The sequence below is a fragment of the Anomaloglossus baeobatrachus genome, chromosome 10 (genome assembly GCF_048569485.1).
Source record: "Anomaloglossus baeobatrachus isolate aAnoBae1 chromosome 10, aAnoBae1.hap1, whole genome shotgun sequence".
In the NCBI taxonomy this organism is placed as follows: Eukaryota; Metazoa; Chordata; class Amphibia; order Anura; family Aromobatidae; genus Anomaloglossus; species Anomaloglossus baeobatrachus.
Window position 1 is genome coordinate 185,656,144 of NC_134362.1, and position 18,967 is coordinate 185,675,110.

General features: G+C 45.3%; 1 protein-coding gene across 2 annotated transcripts in view; it reads left to right on the forward strand.

Annotated features, from left to right (window-relative positions):
- CDH15 (cadherin 15) overlaps positions 1-18,967 on the forward strand; it is a 63,201-nt gene that overhangs the window by 38,049 nt on the left and 6,185 nt on the right. Inside the window, exons 2-11 of one of the 2 annotated variants that reach the window (XM_075325942.1) lie at positions 7,831-7,989; positions 8,787-8,942; positions 9,019-9,163; positions 9,263-9,423; positions 9,509-9,637; positions 13,140-13,325; positions 16,737-16,990; positions 17,610-17,752; positions 18,014-18,250; positions 18,722-18,961. In XM_075325942.1, the coding sequence (XP_075182057.1) occupies positions 7,831-7,989; positions 8,787-8,942; positions 9,019-9,163; positions 9,263-9,423; positions 9,509-9,637; positions 13,140-13,325; positions 16,737-16,990; positions 17,610-17,752; positions 18,014-18,250; positions 18,722-18,961 (1,810 nt within the window). The remainder of the gene's footprint in view (positions 1-7,830; positions 7,990-8,786; positions 8,943-9,018; positions 9,164-9,262; positions 9,424-9,508; positions 9,638-13,139; positions 13,326-16,736; positions 16,991-17,609; positions 17,753-18,013; positions 18,251-18,721; positions 18,962-18,967) is intronic. The other variant, XM_075325943.1, reaches the window with a different exon arrangement.

Here is an 18,967-nt window from a genome sequence, read left to right on the forward strand (position 1 = left end):
AAAAACTTTTATTTTCTGTTCCACTATATATTATGCTTATTGTTTCTTTGAGAAGATTACTCGTAAAAGAATACTTATCAATTTTGTAAAAACAACAAATACCTCTTTGAAAACTCACCAGGAAAAGAAAACTCCAAAAACAGAGAATGATTTCCTCATAGAAAACCTTTTTTCATCGCTTAAAAACTCTCCTATTTTGTGATCTACTATACTGTATATAATAGTTCTTGTTTTCTTAGAGAAGTTTACCCGTAAAAGAATACTTATCAGTTTTGCAAAGAAAAAAAAAAACCTTTCAAAACGCATCAACAAAAGAAAACTTCTCCAAAAACGGAGAACGATTTCCGCTTGGAAAACCTTTTTTCAACGCTTAAAAACTCTCCTATTTTGTGATCTACTATACTGTATATAATAGTTCTTGTTTTCTTAGAGAAGTTTACCCGTAAAAGAATACTTATCAGTTTTGCAAAGAAAAAAAAAAACCTTTCAAAACGCATCAACAAAAGAAAACTTCTCCAAAAACGGAGAACGATTTCCGCTTGGAAAACCTTTTTTCAACGCTTAAAAACTCTCCTATTTTGTGATCTACTATACTGTATATAATACTTCTTGTCTTCTTAGAGAAGTTTACCCGTAAAAGAATACTTATCAGTTTTGCAAAAAAAAAAACTCTTTCAAAACGCATCAACAAAAGAAAACTTCTCCAAAAACGGAGAACAATTTCCGCTTGGAAAACCTCACCGTTTTTGAGCACCTTAAAACTCTCCGATTTTCTGTTCCATTATATAGTATACAAGATTACCCCTCAAAGAATACTGATCAAGTTTGGTTTTACGGTATTATTCTACTTCTCCCCCACTATTGACGGTACATTGTCCTCATCCTGATTATATAGTCCTGGATATACACTGGAAGTAATGGTATGTTCAGTCTCTACTAATTATAGACCCCCCCCCAATAATCTATTAAAAGGGGGTGTATATAATTTTGTCCCATTACTGTATGCCGCCTCACGTGCAAACAATCAATCTCATTATATCGTATTTATTACATAATTAAATGGCTTCTGGCGACAGTAATGAGTGTCCAGCGCGGAGGAGGGTGAGTAACCTCGACAGATGGCTTTTTCGTTAATTGCTGACCCCTCTGTGACAGGCACCATTTGGCTTTTCTGGCAGACGGCAGCAGCTTGGATATCCTGAAATCGGGGACAAATTACTCAATGTGTTACTGAGAAGGGGGCACGAGAACCACCGGAGTCATTGATATGAATTGTATAGTGGCAGAGCAAGAGTTAAAAAAACCTGATATAGGTAATCAATAACTCTTGAACGTATAGTGTGGGTAGTAGTAGGGATGATGGGGATTGTCACCTTACAAGCGATTCAGGATTTATAGATCGGAGCCCCTCGGGGGGATGTATTGAGCATGCTCTGGTGCCCCCTTCTCAGGATTGTTGGGTTTTCCCGTGTTCGGACCACCATGTGATCAGCAAGTGCACATTGGGGCCACCTTTCAATTTTGGAAAATGACTATAATATACACGATCAACACAGAGGCTATCTGTCCTCAAAGTGAAGACTTTGGGTAAGGAAGAAAACATGGAGGGGTCAGGACCACGACTGGTGAAGCTGGTGAAGGCCTCATTGATGTGAGGAATCGCAGACATACTGATATGGTGTCTTGTAAGGTCTCCTGGGTCTTGTTGGCCTTCACACTTGTCTTTGGGGGATTATATGGGATCAGCTCCGTTCTCTACATTCCCAGAATCCTGTATGTGATCTCTCTAGAAGGAGATCCACCAGGAGCTGCTGGATAGACCTCTTGGCACCAGTGTTGTGGCACCTGCTCTTGGAGGTGATGATTGGCAGTGTCGGGGGGTTCTCCATGGTATTGACATTTAGGTAACCATAGACATCCAGACTCCTTAGGGAATAGGGATAAGGATCAGACACAGTAACATGGGGGGAGTGAGTGTGGGTTTTGCACATAGTGGTGACACAAGATGGCGATTTTATCATTCCTGTGCCATTCCTCATCTCAATGTGACCTACAACCTGGGCAACAACAAGAGCGAATATACTACAGGAGCAAATCATTCCAAAATGATAGGGCCTTGTTTAGAAGGTGTCCGATACTAGTTCTACCAGACCCTAAACAAAGCGAAGAGGTCATAGGATGGAGAAATCTATTGGCTGCAGGCTTGTTGACCCTTTCTATCCCCTGAAAACCTACAGAAAAAACACTGAAACACATGTTATATAAACAATAATATTTATTATTGATTCAAATAAGTAGAAAGGTTAAAATGCGGGGATTAGAAAGAAGGAGAGGGGGAGGGGATGCAGAACAGTGATAATACAAGATGACCCCCAGTGGTCTCCCAACGCTTGTAATCAGGATATAGATACATAGAGTTACAATCAATGCAAATAATGTTAGGTATACTTATGGAGTAATGAAACCGAATTAGTCCATGTAGTCAAAAGATCATATAAAGCCGTAGGTGTATGGAAAGTAAGGAGCATAAATAGTTGATATTAAAAGGTCAAAGTTACCATAAATAAATCTCTAGAAGATCTAGTAGGTGCTCCTAACTGTAACAAGAGGGCTATTTTAGGAGGATAAATTCAGTTTACATGAGACCATACGTATACAATGACAATTTTATACAATAGATGCTCAAGGTGCTGGGACTGTGGAAAAGGTTCCTCATATTCCTACATTCAGGCTGGGCTAGTGCGTAGGATAACATCAAAACAGTTTTTAGATTTTAATAATATATAGAGGACTATATGCAACCCCCACCAGGTGGAGCAGACATGGAGCGCACCTTACATAGATAGGCTAGTGCCTAAAAGAATGGTACTTTAACATGTGAGTACTGAATCAAACCAACATATATATAAGCAATATAGGAAAATACATGTGTTCATGAAACACTCCATATGTGCTCCATCAGACTGGAGGAACCACATCAACCAGCAATGATATAGTCATTTAGCATAATTGTTAACCTGTTATTAGATGTATATATATATAGAAGGATTCTATTAATTATCCATTAGTCCATTAAATACAGCATCATTCAATAGTTGCAGAAAAAAAGTATATTCAACATGTCTATTTGACCAGATAGAGGGAAAAATACCATTCAGGAATAGAAGTATTTATAACCAAGTTGGTATATCTAGAGATGAAAGATATATAGTACCCTGTGCAATAAATGCTACAATGTAGGGGCTATAATTTCCAGTTTGTAGATATATCCCTGAGGACACAATAGAACAGTTGAGCTGCTGAAGATATTACACCTGGAGTATACTGGAATATACACATACAAATGCAAAGAAAGCAATCAATAAATTACTTACAAACAGGAGACCACTGGGAGGCTTCCCAACGCGCGTTTCGCCGTCTTTATCAAGGGAAACGTGTAATATACTACAGGAGCAAATCATTCCAAAATGATAGGGCCTTGTTTAGAAGGTGTCCGATACTAGTTCTACCAGACCCTAAACAAAGCGAAGAGGTCATAGGATGGAGAAATCTATTGGCTGCAGGCTTGTTGACCCTTTCTATCCCCTGTACGCTCAGTTCAGCCAACGTGATGGGGAGAGGGGAGTAAGGGTTCACTCGAATGTCTGGTGGTGACTTTTCTCCTGCTAGAAAAAGGATTGGGCATGATGAAATCCAACAGCCTGATCCTTCTCCCCAATATCTGCTATTGGGGGAGAAGTGGCACCATACACATTAGATGGTTGGCTGATAATGGCGGACGTTCATCGAGGGTCATGGAGAGGGGAGGATCAGGCTTTGCTCCCATATTAAGAGCTCCTTTTTAATCTTTGTTCAAAGGTACCTCTATACTACAGACACGTGTATCTTTACAGTCACAAAACTTTGGGGCGGTGCCAACCGGGATCTAGTGGGAACCATAGCACTATATATCATCCACTATTGCTATTTTGGTGTTTATCTGAAGCGACCTATTGACATTTGCCAGAATTTTTTTTTTCTGATAGAAGTCAATGTAAAATTCCCTGTCCATTTTTTATTTTTATTCTCAGATCTGACATGGTTGGAGTTTCGTTTTGTGGCTCTGTGTGCTCCTCGAGTGTATAACAAAGCTGTATGATAAGCAATGTGGCCATAGCTGTGTGAGGAGCAATATGTCCATAGCTGTGTGAGGAGCAATATGGCCATAGCTGTGTGAGGAGCAATATGTCCATAGCTGTGTGAGGAGCAATATGTCCATAGCTGTGTGAGGAGCAATATGGCTATAGCTGTGTGTGGAGCAATATGTCCATAGCTGTGTGAGGAGCAATATGGCCATAGCTGTGTGAGGAGCAATATGGCCATAGCTGTGTGAGGAGCAATATGGCCATAGCTGTGTGAGGAGCAATATGTCCATAGCTGTGTGAGGAGCAATATGGCCATAGGTGTGTGAGGAGCAATATGGCCATAGCTGTGTGTGGAGCAATATGGCCATAGCTGTGTGTGGAGCAACATGGCCATAGCTGTGTGAGGAGCAATATGGCCATAGGTGTGTGTGAGGAGCAATATGGCCATAGGTGTGTGAGGAGCAATATGGCCATAGCTGTGTGAGGAGCAATATGGCCATAGCTGTGTGAGGAGCAATATGGTCATAGCTGTGTGAGGAGCAATATGACCATAGCTGTGTGAGGAGCAATATGGCCATAGCTGTGTGAGGAGCAATATGGCCATAGCTGTGTGTGGAGCAACATGGCCATAGCTGTGTGAGGAGCAATATGTCCATAGCTGTGTGAGGAGCAATATGGCCATAGGTGTGTGAGGAGCAATATGGCCATAGCTGTGTGAGGAGCAATATGGCCATAGGTGTGTGAGGAGCAATATGGCCATAGCTGTGTGAGGAGCAATATGGCCATGGGTGTGTGAGGAGCAATATGGCCATAGCTGTGTGAGGAGCAATATGGCCATAGCTGTGTGTGGAGCAACATGGCCATAGCTGTGTGAGGAGCAATATCTCCATAGCTGTGTGAGGAGCAATATGGCCATAGGTGTGTGAGGAGCAATATGGCCATAGCTGTGTGTGGAGCAGTATGGCCATAGCTGTGTGTGGAGCAACATGGCCATAGCTGTGTGAGGAGCAATATGGCCATAGGTGTGTTAGGAGCAATATGGCCATAGCTGTGTGAGGAGCAATATGGCCATAGGTGTGTGAGGAGCAATATGGCCATAGCTGTGTGAGGAGCAATATGGCCATAGCTGCGTGAGGAGCAATATGGTCATAGCTGTGTGAGGAGCAATATGACCATAGCTGTGTGAGGAGCAATATGGCCATAGCTGTGTGAGGAGCAATATGGCCATAGCTGTGTGTGGAGCAACATGGCCATAGCTGTGTGAGGAGCAATATGTCCATAGCTGTGTGAGGAGCAATATGGCCATAGCTGTGTGAGGAGCAATATGGCCATAGCTGTGTGAGGAGCAATATGGCCATAGGTGTGTGAGGAGCAATATGGCCATAGCTGTGTGAGGAGCAATATGGCCATAGGTGTGTGAGGAGCAATATGGCCATAGCTGTGTGAGGAGCAATATGGCCATAGCTGTGTGTGGAGCAACATGGCCATAGCTGTGTGAGGAGCAATATGTCCATAGCTGTGTGAGGAGCAATATGGCCATAGGTGTGTGAGGAGCAATATGGCCATAGCTGTGTGTGGAGCAATATGGCCATAGCTGTGTGAGGAGAAATATGGCCATAGGTGTGTTAGGAGCAATATGGCCATAGCTGTGTGAGGAGCAATATGGCCATAGGTGTGTGAGGAGCAATATGGCCATAGCTGTGTGAGGAGCAATATGGCCATAGCTGTGTGAGGAGCAATATGGTCATAGCTGTGTGAGGAGCAATATGACCATAGCTGTGTGAGGAACAATATGGCCATAGCTGTGTGAGGAGCAATATGGCCATAGCTGTGTGAGGAGCAATATGGCCATAGCTGTGTGAGGAGCAATATGGCCATAGCTGTGTGAGGAGCAATATGGCCATAGCTGTGTGAGGAGCAATATGGCCATAGCTGTGTGTGGAGCAACATGGCCATAGCTGTGTGAGGAGCAATATGTCCATAGCTGTGTGAGGAGCAGTATATGGCCATAGGTGTGTGAGGAGCAATATGGCCATAGGTGTGTGAGGAGCAATATGGCCATAGCTGTGTGAGGAGCAATATGGCCATAGCTGTGTGAGGAGCAATATGGCCATAGCTGTGTGTGGAGCAATATGGCCATAGCTGTGTGTGGAGCAATATGGCCATAGCTGTGTGAGGAGCAATATGTCCATAGCTGTGTGAGGAGCAATATGGCCATAGGTGTGTGAGGAGCAATATGGCCATAGCTGTGTGAGGAGAAATATGGCCATAGGTGTGGGAGGAGCAATATGGCCATAGCTGTGTGAGGAGCAATATGGCCATAGCTGTGTGAGGAGCAATATGGCCATAGCTGTGTGAGGAGCAATATGGCCATAGCTGTGTGTGGAGCAATATGGCCATAGCTGTGTGAGGAGCAATATGTCCATAGCTGTGTGAGGAGCAATATGGCCATAGGTGTGTGAGGAGCAATATGGCCATAGCTGTGTGAGGAGCAATATGGCCATAGGTGTGGGAGGAGCAATATGGCCATAGCTGTGTGAGGAGCAATATGGCCATAGCTCTGTGAGGAGCAATATGGCTATAGCTGTGTGTGGAGCAATATGGCCATAGCTGTGTGTGGAGCAACATGGCCATAGCTGTGTGAGGAGCAATATGGCCATAGGTGTGTGTGAGGAGCAATATGGCCATAGCTGTGTGAGGAGCAATATGGCCATAGCTGTGTGAGAAGCAATATGGCCATAGCTGTGTGAGGAGCAATATGGCCATAGCTGTGTGAGGAGCAATATGGCCATAGCTGTGTGAGGAGCAATATGGCCATAGCTGTGTGAGGAGCAATATGGCCATAGCTGTGTGAGGAGCAATATGGCCATAGCTGTGTGAGGAGCAATATGGCCATAGCTGTGTGTGGAGCAACATGGCCATAGCTGTGTGAGGAGCAATATGGCCATAGCTGTGTGAGGAGCAATATGGCCATAGCTGTGTGAGGAGCAATATGGCCATAGCTGTGTGAGGAGCAATATGGCCATAGCTGTGTGTGGAGCAACATGGCCATAGCTGTGTGAGGAGCAATATGTCCATAGCTGTGTGAGGAGCAATATGGCCATAGGTGTGTGAGGAGCAATATGGCCATAGCTGTGTGTGGAGCAATATGGCCATAGCTGTGTGTGGAGCAACATGGCCATAGCTGTGTGAGGAGCAACATGGCCATAGGTGTGTGTGAGGAGCAATATGGCCATAGGTGTGTGAGGAGCAATATGGCCATAGCTGTGTGAGGAGCAATATGGCCATAGCTGTGTGAGGAGCAATATGGCCATAGCTGTGTGTGGAGCAACATGGCTATAGCTGTGTGAGGAGCAATATGTCCATAGCTGTGTGAGGAGCAATATGTCCATAGCTGTGTGAGGAGCAATATGGCCATAGCTGTGTGAGGAGCAATATGACCATAGCTGTGTGAGGAGCCATATGGCCATAGCTGTGTGAGGAGCCATATGGCCATAACTGAGCATTATGGTTGACATTACACTACTCCTCAGAGTGATAATCAGACTTTACTCCACCGGGGGGCAAACATTCAGTTCTCTGCCCCAGCGCTGTATCTCTCTACCACAGCAAAGTGGATTGTTGGCATTAACCTCCTGGAAAATGGTGCAACACTTTTTTCCATATAACGTTTTCTGATTATACAAGTGTCCATCTTGTCCTGCAGGTCGTCAGCGCAACACAAGATGAAGACGTCAGTGTCCTGCACCTATGGCACCAGCGATTTAAGGCGATCAGTGGAATGCAAAGATCTAAAAGAGCCTGGGTGATTCCTACAATTTCAGTCTCGGAGAATCTTAAAAGCATCCCCTCGCAAGTAGTGCAGGTAAGGAAGGCCATACCTTTATGTGGGGAGTCGTGTACAGATATTACCGTACATCTAGGCCCAATTGCAATAGTTGTAATTTAGCAGGGGGCGTGTTGGACTGGCAAGCATGTAACATTGTAGTCCTGCAATGATAAGGGTCCTGCTGCTTAAACAAACATAGCAAATAAACAACAGCTCAAACTGTGACAAGACTGGCAGCCCTGAATTTTTTGTGTTAACCCTTACAGCATGCTAGCTTCAGCTTACATAGCAAAAACCTGCCGACAGATTCCCTTTAATTTAGCAAGGCATATTCCGTGCCATGTAATTCCAATTGTGTACAACAGATGGCAGCATTCACCCTCTACCCACTAAATATATATAAATATATGTATAATGCTGCCCTCTGTTGTACACATTTGGAATTATATGGCACAGAATATGCCTTACTAAATTAAATGGAATCTGTCAGTAGGTTTTTGTTATGTAAAGCTAAAGATAGCATGCTGTAAGGGTTAAGACAGAATATTCAGGGCTGCCTGTCTTGTCACAGTCTGATCTGTTGTTTATTTTTATTTTTTTTGTTTAAGCAGCAGGACCCTTATCATTGCAGGTCTACAGTGTCATGTGTACACTCCCCATGCTGTGGTTGACACCTCACTCTCAATGTACAATGTCTATAAAGAGCCCAGTGTGGACAAGAGAGCTCTCTCAGCTCTGCTACATGACTAAAGCTAAAAATTGAGGTAGCAATAGGTCCTCTGTGTATAGGAGAGTCATCTGTAAAGTTATTATTTGTGTGTCCTTTTTTTCAGATTAAGTCAGATAAGCAATACCAGAGCAGCGTTATATACAGCATCAAGGGGCCAGGGGTGGACGAGGAGCCCAAAGGAATCTTCACCATTAATAAGACAACTGGGATTGTGTATCTGAACGCGGTGCTGGATCGGGAGAAGATCGACCGCTTCAAGGTAGATCGTACACCAATACCGTTATATGGTATCCTCATTACTGAGGCTTCATGGCCACCTTTCTCCTCTTCCTTAGCTTAAGGCTTTCGCACTGGACAGTGATGGAGCGCCCCTCGAAGACCCCACTGATTTAGAGATAGTCGTTCTGGATCAAAATGACAACCGTCCAGTGTTCTCACAGGCGCTGTTCAAAGGATACGTGCTGGAGAACGCGATTCCAGGTATTCTGGCTGATGAAAGGTGCATGGTTCCCCGCTGCTGCCCTGAAAAGAACCGGAGTGTATATGTTGTAATCATCTGGTGTACCCCCTCCTCATTAGGAACACTAGTAATGAGGGTGATCGCCACCGATGCTGATGATGCCAACACCGACAACGCTCAGCTGAAGTACTCTATCCTCCACCAGGACAGTCCGGAGATGTTCAGTATCCACCAGGACACCGGAGAAATCCGCACCGTCCAAGTGGGGCTGGACAGAGAGGTAACGCAACCTCCAGGCTACATGGGCGAAAATTGGGGAGATTTTAATGGAATATTAAATAATTTTCCTTTCTTTGTCCATACAGTCGGTGGGATCATACAACCTGACTGTACAGGTGGCCGATATGATGGGAGACGGGCTATCCAACACCGCCAGTGCAGTCATATCCATAGGTGACCTCAACGATAACGCTCCCGTGTTCACCCAAGAAGAGGTAAAGGCGCAAATCAGAATTGCCTGTAATAGTCCCGGTCATATATATATATATATATATACTAGAAGGTGGCCCGATTCTACGCATCGGGTATTCTAGAATTTACGTATTGTGTAGTTCATGTATGATTTTTGTTATATATATATATATATATATATAGATGTTGTTGTGTGTAGTTACCAAGTGTTTGTGTAGGCGCTGTACATGTTCTGGGTGTTGTCTGGGTGTGACGGGGGGTGAGAGCGGTGTTGTATGTGTGTTGCGTGTGTTGCGTTGTTTGTGGAGCACTGTGTGTCTGTAGCGTTGTGTGTGTGTGTGTGTTGCGCGGTTTGTGTGTGTGTGGTGTGTTTTGGGGGGAGGTATGTTTTGTGCAATGTGTGTGTTGTGCGGTATGTGCGTATATTTATGTGTGCCGCGGTGTTTGTGTGTTGGGTATTGTGTGTGTGCAGCGTTGTCTGTTGTGTGTGGGTGTCTGTGTAGGGCAGTTGTTTGTGGTTCCCAGTGTGTGAGTGTGGTGTGTTGTGCAGTGCGCGCGTGTGTGTGTGTGTGTGTGTGTGTTGGGGGGAGGTGTGCACTTCCCATCGTGCTCCATCCGCCATGCTGCGCACTCCCCATCGTGCTCCATCTCCCATGCTGCGCACTCCCAAACATGGTCCATCCGCCATGCTGCGCACTCCCAAATGTGCTCCATCCACCATGCTGCGCACTCCCAAACGTGGTCCATCCGCCATGCTGCGCACTCGCAAACGTGCTCCATCCGCCATACTCCGCACTCCCCATCGTGCTGCATCCCCCATGCTGCGCACTCCCAAACGTGGTCCATCCGCCATGCTGCGCACTCCCAAAAGTGCTGCGCACTCCCAAACATGGTCCATCCGCCATGCTGCGCACTCCCAAATGTGCTCCATCCACCATGCTGCGCACTCCCAAACGTGGTCCATCCGCCATGCTGCGCACTCGCAAACGTGCTCCATCCGCCATACTCCGCACTCCCCATCGTGCTGCATCCCCCATGCTGCGCACTCCCAAACGTGCTCCATCCGCCATGCTGCGCACTCCCAAACGTGCTCCATCCGCCATGCTGCGCACTCCCAAATGTGCTCCATCTGCCATGCTGCACACTCCCAAACGTGCTCCATCCGCCATACTGCGCACTCCCCATCGTGCTGCATCCCCCATGCTGCGCACTCCCAAACGTGCTCCATCCGCCATGCTGCACACTCCCAAACGTGCTCCATCCGCCATGCTGCGCACTCCCAAACGTGCTCCATCCGCCATGCTGCGCACTCCCAAATGTGCTCCATCTGCCATGCTGCACACTCCCAAACGTGCTCCATCCGCCATACTGCGCACTCCCCATCGTGCTGCATCCCCCATGCTGCGCACTCCCAAACGTGCTCCATCCGCCATGCTGCACACTCCCAAACGTGCTCCATCCGCCATGCTGCGCACTCCCAAACGTGCTCCATCCCCCATGCTGCGCACTCCCCATCGTGCTCCATCTCCCATGCTGCGCACCCCCCCATCGTGCTCCATCCCCCATGCTACACCAGCATCAGCCTCTCTACCCGCAGCATCAGCCTCTCTGCCCGCGGCATCAGCCTCTCTCCTCCCGGCATCAGCCTCTCTCCTCCCGGCATCAGCCTCTCTCCTCCCGGCATCAGCCTCTCTCCTCCCGGCATCAGCCTCTCTCCTCCCGGCATCAGCCTCTCTCCTCCCGGCATCAGCCTCTCTCCTCCCGGCATCAGCCTCTCTCCTCCCGGCATCAGCCTCTCTCCTCCCGGCATCAGCCTCTCTCCTCCCAGCATCAGCCTCTCTCCTCCCAGCCTACCCCAGCCTCAGCCTCCCCCAGCATCAGCCTCTCTCCTCCCAGCATCAGCCTCTCTCTTCCCAGCCTACCCCAGCCTCAGCCTCCCCCAGCATCAGCCTCTCTCCTCCCAGCATCAGCCTCTCTCCTCCCAGCATCAGCCTCTCTCCTCCCAGCATCAGCCTTTTCGGTCCCCAGCATCAGCCTCTCTCCTCCCAGCCTACCCCAGCCTCAGCCTCCCCCAGCATCAGCCTCTCTTCTCTCAGCCTCCCCCCTCCCAGCCTCCCCATCTCAGCCTTCCCCAGGATCAGCCTCCTCCAGAACGCCGTGCTCCTCTGCCGACACTCACAGATCCAATCGCACACACTCACACACACACCCGATCGCATACACTCACACACACACACGATCGCATACACTCACACACACACACACGATCGCATACACTCACGCACACACACACATTGACGATATTACACATACGCGCTCACACTCACAACATCCGGAGATACCACATGCTTCTGGCCATGTGATCCTCCGGCAGGTCCTGGAAGGTCACAGCACAGTATCGCCGCCGAGAAGCAAGCGATATCCCAGGATGTTGTGAGTGTGTGGATGCGATGTGATGTGTGTGTGAGGTGTGTGTGAAAGTGAGTGTGATCTGATGTGTGTGTGTGTATGTGTGTGTGTGTGTGTGCTGTTATGTGCGTGTGTGTATGTTCCGCCGCTGCAGGACCTTGATGCGCTGGTAACTATGCTACCATGGTTACCAGCGTACCTCGTCCCCCGCTCGCACGGGAGCCCACACCAGCATACGGCGGCAACCCCAGCAATGCGAGGGTATGTGTCGGCTGGGTTGGCGGCGTACGCTGATGTGGGCTCCCAGGGGTACAGTACTCACCTGGTAGTCGTGGCTCCGTGACCGTGTCGGTTCGGGGAATGCGTGGGGGGGCGGGGCTAGAGCTAGCTTGCATTGCGTGAGGGGGCGGGGTGTGGCCGAGTTGCCAATGCCTGCAGGGTGCCGGGGCGAGAGGCCAATCTGTGGGGGGGCGGAGCCTGGGCGAGCGGCCGGCCAATCCGTGTGGGGGCGCAGCCTGGGCGAGCGGCCAATCCATGCGGGGGGGCGGGGCCATGGCGAGCCCAGCGGCCAATCAGCTTTGTGTCACCGTAAGGACACAATTTTGGAGCAAGACAGACAGACAGACACAGAATAAGGCAATTACATATATAGATAGATATATATATATTATACTGAGTGTATATGTATATATATATATATATATATATATATATATATATACACACACATATACACTCAGTATAATATATATATTATACTGTTATATATATGTATATATATATGTATGTGTATATATATATATATATATATATATATATTATATGAGATTAGATTTTGTGCTTATTTGTGTATTTATATAGATTACACTGGGGGGGTCCATTAGTATAATCTGTATATGAAGCAGAGACATAGCGCGTTTGCAGACACCCCAAATGTCCGGCATGCTGAACATCATCCATCGGGGAACAGTCGGGGAGACCCCCATACATATTGGGATCCATCAGTTTGGTTGGACATATTTTGGGTTTTGTTGCTCTGCCTCCTATATAATAATATGTATTATTGCGTTATATTTTTATTTATTTTTTGTATTCCTTTATCTTTCGTTATTGCAGTTTGTCATGGACGTCCCAGAGGAAAGCAGCGGATTAGACATCGGCAGAGTGAGCGTGACAGATCGAGACCTCCGCGGCTCCCCAAACTGGATGGTCAAATACTCAATCATCAGCGGAGACCCCCAAGGCGCATTCGCCATTCGCACAGACCCGCAGACCAACGAGGGTGTTCTGTCCCTTGTGAAGGTAACAACAACTTCCACACATATAGAAAACACTCCAAAACGGGTGCAAAGATTAACATTGCTATGATAAACAGATGATCACTGGTAGATGAGATTCTGATACAATTATATTGGACTTGTAGTGCCCTATGATAGTCTCTAGGTGGGGTGTGTGCACCATAATTATCCAGAAGAGTGGGGTTTATGACTTTTCCTCCACAGAATATCAGGATCAGTTGCACAATACACGAGTTTAGGGCCCAATTTGAAAAACATTGTCTTTTTTTTTACAAGGGACTTCGTAAAATCTAAATTATTTGACAGGTATAATGATGATTCTTTTTTTTTTGCAATTGGGTCTAATTAAAACTTTTTTTTTTTACTTTATTTTTGCAATTTCGTCTGATTTAAAAATAGGGGTTTTTTAACTTATTTTAGCAATTAGGTCTGACTAAATATGTACAGTGCCTACAAGTAGTATTCAACCCCCTGCAGATTTAGCAGGTTTGATAAGATGCAAATAAGTTAGAGCCTGCAAACTTCAAACAAGAGCAGGATTTATTAACAGATGCATAAATCTTACAAACCAACAAGTTATGTTGCTCAGTTAAATTTTAATACATTTTCAACATAAAAGTGTGGGTCAATTATTATTCAACCCCTAGGTTTAATATTTTGTGGAATAACCCTTGTTTGCAATTACAGCTAATAATCGTCTTTTATAAGACCTGATCAGGCCGGCACAGGTCTCTGGAGTTATCTTGGCCCACTCCTCCATGCAGATCTTCTCCAAGTTATCTAGGTTCTTTGGGTGTCTCATGTGGACTTTAATCTTGAGCTCCTTCCACAAGTTTTCAATTGGGTTAAGGTCAGGAGACTGACTAGGCCACTGCAACACCTTGATTTTTTCCCTCTTGAACCAGGCCTTGGTTTTCTTGGCTGTGTGCTTTGGGTCGTTGTCTTGTTGGAAGATGAAATGACGACCCATCTTAAGATCCTTGATGGAGGAGCGGAGGTTCTTGGCCAAAATCTCCAGGTAGGCCGTGCTATCCATCTTCCCATGGATGCGGACCAGATGGCCAGGCCCCTTGGCTGAGAAACAGCCCCACAGCATGATGCTGCCACCACCATGCTTGACTGTAGGGATGGTATTCTTGGGGTCGTATGCAGTGCCATCCAGTCTCCAAACGTCACGTGTTTGGTTGGCACCAAAGATCTCGATCTTGGTCTCATCAGACCAGAGAACCTTGAACCAGTCTGTCTCAGAGTCTTCCAAGTGATCATGAGCAAACTGTAGACGAGCCTTGACATGACGCTTTGAAAGTAAAGGTACCTTACGGGCTCTTCTGGAACGGAGACCATTGCGGTGGAGTACGTTACTTATGGTATTGACTGAAACCAATGTCCCCACTGCCATGAGATCTTCCCGGAGCTCCTTCCTTGTTGTCCTTGGGTTAGCCTTGACTCTTCGGACAAGCCTGGCCTCGGCACGGGTGGAAACTTTCAAAGGCTGTCCAGGCCGTGGAAGGCTAACAGTAGTTCCATAAGCCTTCCACTTCCGGATGATGCTCCCAACAGTGGAGACAGGTAGGCCCAACTCCTTGGAAAGGGTTTTGTACCCCTTGCCAGCCTTGTGACCCTCCACGATCTTGTCTCTGATGGCCTTGGAATGCTCCTTTGTCTTTCCCATGTTGACCATGTATGAGTGCTGTTCACAAGTTTGGGGAGGGTCTTAATTAGTCAGAAAAGGCTGGAAAAAGAGATAATTAATCCAAACATGTGAAGCTCATTGTTCTTTGTGCCTGAAATACTTCTTAATACTTTAGGGGAACCAAACAGAATTCTGGTGGTTTGAGGGGTTGAATAATAAATGACCCTCTGAATAAACTTTTCACAATTTAAAAAAAAAAGAAAAAAAGAAATAACATTCTTTTTTGCTGCATTTCACACTTCCAGGCTGATCTACAGTCCAAATGTCACAATGCCAAGTTAATTCCGAATGTGTAAACCTGCTATATCTGCAGGGGGTTGAATACTACTTGTAGGCACTGTATATATATTTTTTTTGTACTTATTTTTTGCAATTGAGTCTGATTAATAATACTTTTTTTTTAACCTTTTTGTTTGCAATTGGATCTGATTAAAAATAGATATTTTTTTTTTACTTATTTTTGCAATTGGGTCTGATTAAAAATATACATAATTTTTAGTTTTTTTTTGCAGTTGGATCTGATTAATAGTATATTTTTTACTTATTTTTGCAATTGCGTCTGATTTAAAAATAGGGTTGTTTTTTTTTTTACTTATTTTAGCAATTAGGTCTGACTTAATATACCGTATATTTATATTTTTTTACTTATTTTTTGCAATTGAGTCTGATTAATAATACATATTTTTTAACCTTTTTGTTTGCAATTGGATCTGATTAAAAATAGATATTTCTTTTACTTATTTTTCTCATTGGGTTTGATTAAAAATAGATATAATTTTTACTTATTTTTTTGCAATAGGGTCTGATTAAAAATATATATATTTATTTGCAATTGGGTGTGATTTAAAATAGATTTTTTTTTATTTTTGCAATTGGGACTTGATTAAAAATAGTTTTTGGAACTTATTTTTTTGCAATTGGATCTGATTAAAGATAGATTTTTTTTACTTATTTTTTGCAATTGGTGCTGATTAAAAATAATTTTTTTTTTTTACTTTTGCAATTGGTTCTGATTAAAATATTTTTTTACTTATTTTTGCAATTAGGTCTGATTTAAAAATATTTTATTTATTTTGTGCAATTGGATCTGATTAAAAATAGATATTTTTTTTTACTCCTTTCTTTAATTGAGTCTTATTAAAAATTAATTTTTTAACTTATTTTTGCAATTTGGGTTTGATTAAAAATATTGCACCGTTCGTCTTCTATAGTCATTATTGTTGGTTGCCGAATGAGTTAACTGAGATCAATCCGTAAGCTAATTTTGATGAACCTGGTGGAGAGTTTATACTTTTTTTTTTTATCTAAGACCATATAGAAAAATAAATTCTGTAGAAGCTAAATAGTGCAAAATATTTTTAAAAAATTGATAAAAAAATTAGATTTTTAGCCTCAAATACATTCATTGAACAAAATAAAATTAAAATTTAAAATTAAAAAAAAAAAAAAAAAAAGATCCTCACTGTTGGACAATTCCTTCCCGTCGACACACACAGAAATGCATAGAAAAGCCCTGTGTGGCCTCAGGGTCACCTGCATTGCAGGAGATGTACAGTAATCATCTGTAGTGTCCTGTGGGTAAAACCTCCCTGTACAAATGTGCAATTATGGGAGCTCGCGTCAGTGAAGTGATGAGTCTGACAGCAAATGTCTCCTGTATTTATCTGATCTGGAGTTATGTCAAAAAACATAGTAAATAATTCTCTGCCTTGTCTCCTTAAGCCTCTAGATCACGAAGCCAACGCCTTGCATAACCTGACGGTGTTTGCCGAGAATGAAGCTCCTCTTCTCTCCTCCGTCCCCCACACATCGCGCTCTCGATCCCGGATAAAGGTCAATGTAAAAAACCTAAATGAACCCCCCGTGTTTACAGAGGACCCCATGATGGTGAGAGTGAAGGAAAGGATTAACCCAGGAAGCGTCATCGGCGTCTTAACGGCAAAGGATCCAGACGTCAGTCTGTCCCAGGACGTTCGGTGAGCGGACACTTGTAACGTGCTCCTCTCCATATTCACTCCAACAAAAGAGAGAGGGACTTGCAGATGTGACCGATCATCCTCACATTACAGTCGCTTTAATATGGAACTGAGCAGTATCCGTGTTAGAAAAACATGGCTGCTTACTTCCAAAAAAAAAAGCACAGTGACGTCCATTTTTCTCCAGTGGTATGGGTGTCACATGGAGTGCACATTGATATGATCAGTGTGACACTTACTGGAGAAAACACGTCACATAAAAATAATTTTTTTTTATACTTACCTGTCTCCGGTGCTGCTGTTACTTCCGGTCCCGCTCATTATGCTCATGAATATTCACTGCACTCACTGAGGACCCAGAAGTAACAGCAGCGCTGGAGACAGGTAAGTATAACTGTTCATGCTGTCTCTGGAGGGAGCTGTAGGTAGCCCCATTTATTTCAATGGTGCCGCCCTACACCGGGAGCCACTGTGCAGAGGTGGATGCAACAACGAACACTGAAATGACCTCAACTTTCCTAGGATCCTGAATGGCAAACCTGCCTAACTATACAATATGGCACACGTCTGAGCACTTGGGAATCGTCAGATGTGGTGATCTACTTTTCTATTTTTCCAGATATTTGTTGGTTTCTGATCCTGCAAACTGGCTGCTGGTAGATGCTCAGTCCGGACAAATAGGGACCAGATACAGCATGGACCGGAAGTCCCCGTATCTAGAGAGGGGGTGGTACACGGCGCTGATCGCGGCTTCTGATAATGGTAAGAGCGGATAGACTTCCTATACTGGGTTATAATATGCTGGATCGCTTCACTCCTAACTGGGATCTGCAGATCAAAACCAGTAAAGTGGTTTTAAGTATATTTTATAGAGTTAGTGTGAATCGTTTCATCGGCCAGGTCAATTGCCCGACGCTGTCCCTAGCTCTTCTTTTGATTACGTCGCAGTGTGTCGTTGTGCCAGGCTGGGAGATCGTCAAATCAGAGGTGGTCCTCAGGGCTCCCATTCATTTTGTATTTCAGCTGTGCCCCCCCTGAGCTCCACAGGGACGCTGTCCGTGGAGGTGATAGAGCTTAACGACCACGCTCCTGTGCTGTGGCAGCATTCTGCGGAGCTGTGCAGCAGTCCGCACCACGGGCAGGGAATACTGCTGAGTGCCACCGATGAGGACATGCCACCCCAGTCCCACCCATTCCACTTCCAGCTGGATCAATCCTTCTTCGCCCTGACCCTTAATTGGAGCATCAGCGAGGTCAATGGTGAGTAAAAAAAATAGTGTTTGTTGGATCCCTGAAGCTGGTGTCCACAGGAGCAGAGAAGAAAAATGAGTGGAGGATCCAGCACTTTGCTTTCAATAAAAGCACATGTGCATGAGCCGATAAAAGCTCCTGCTTATGCGTTTCGGCCATACCCAAGAATGAGGACATATGACCGAAACGCGTAAGGAGGGAGCTTTTATCGGATCATGCACATGTGATTTTAATGAAGGTATAAATCAATGTCTGTGATATGAAACCTCATTGTGAAGCTTTGCAAATGGAGACCAGATGGCACTGCCCTGGCTTTAATGTTTAGGTAGAGGCCGCTATGGAAATGTGAATATTTGTATAGTGATTTCTCGGAGTTGGCAAGGCAGCGTGCCACTTCAGAGGTCAGTGCTCCAGAAAAAGAGTCCTGCAAAATACTTAAGATTTGCTTAGTATAGCATGTCCTTCCTCCCCGCTCCTTAGGTACCCACGCGATGCTGGAACTGCTCAGCGAGGTGGAGGAAGGGGCGTACACGCTGCCCTTGCTGGTATCGGACTCCGGTGACCCACCCTTGGCACAGCTGCACATGCTGAATGTGTCTATATGTCGATGTGACGCTGTCGGCATCTGTAGTGGCAGCGCGGCCGCTCTCTTCAGCTCCGGCGCGGGGATCAGCCTAAGTGCACTCATCATTATACTGAGCAGCGTGGCCTTGTTATTGGGTAAGT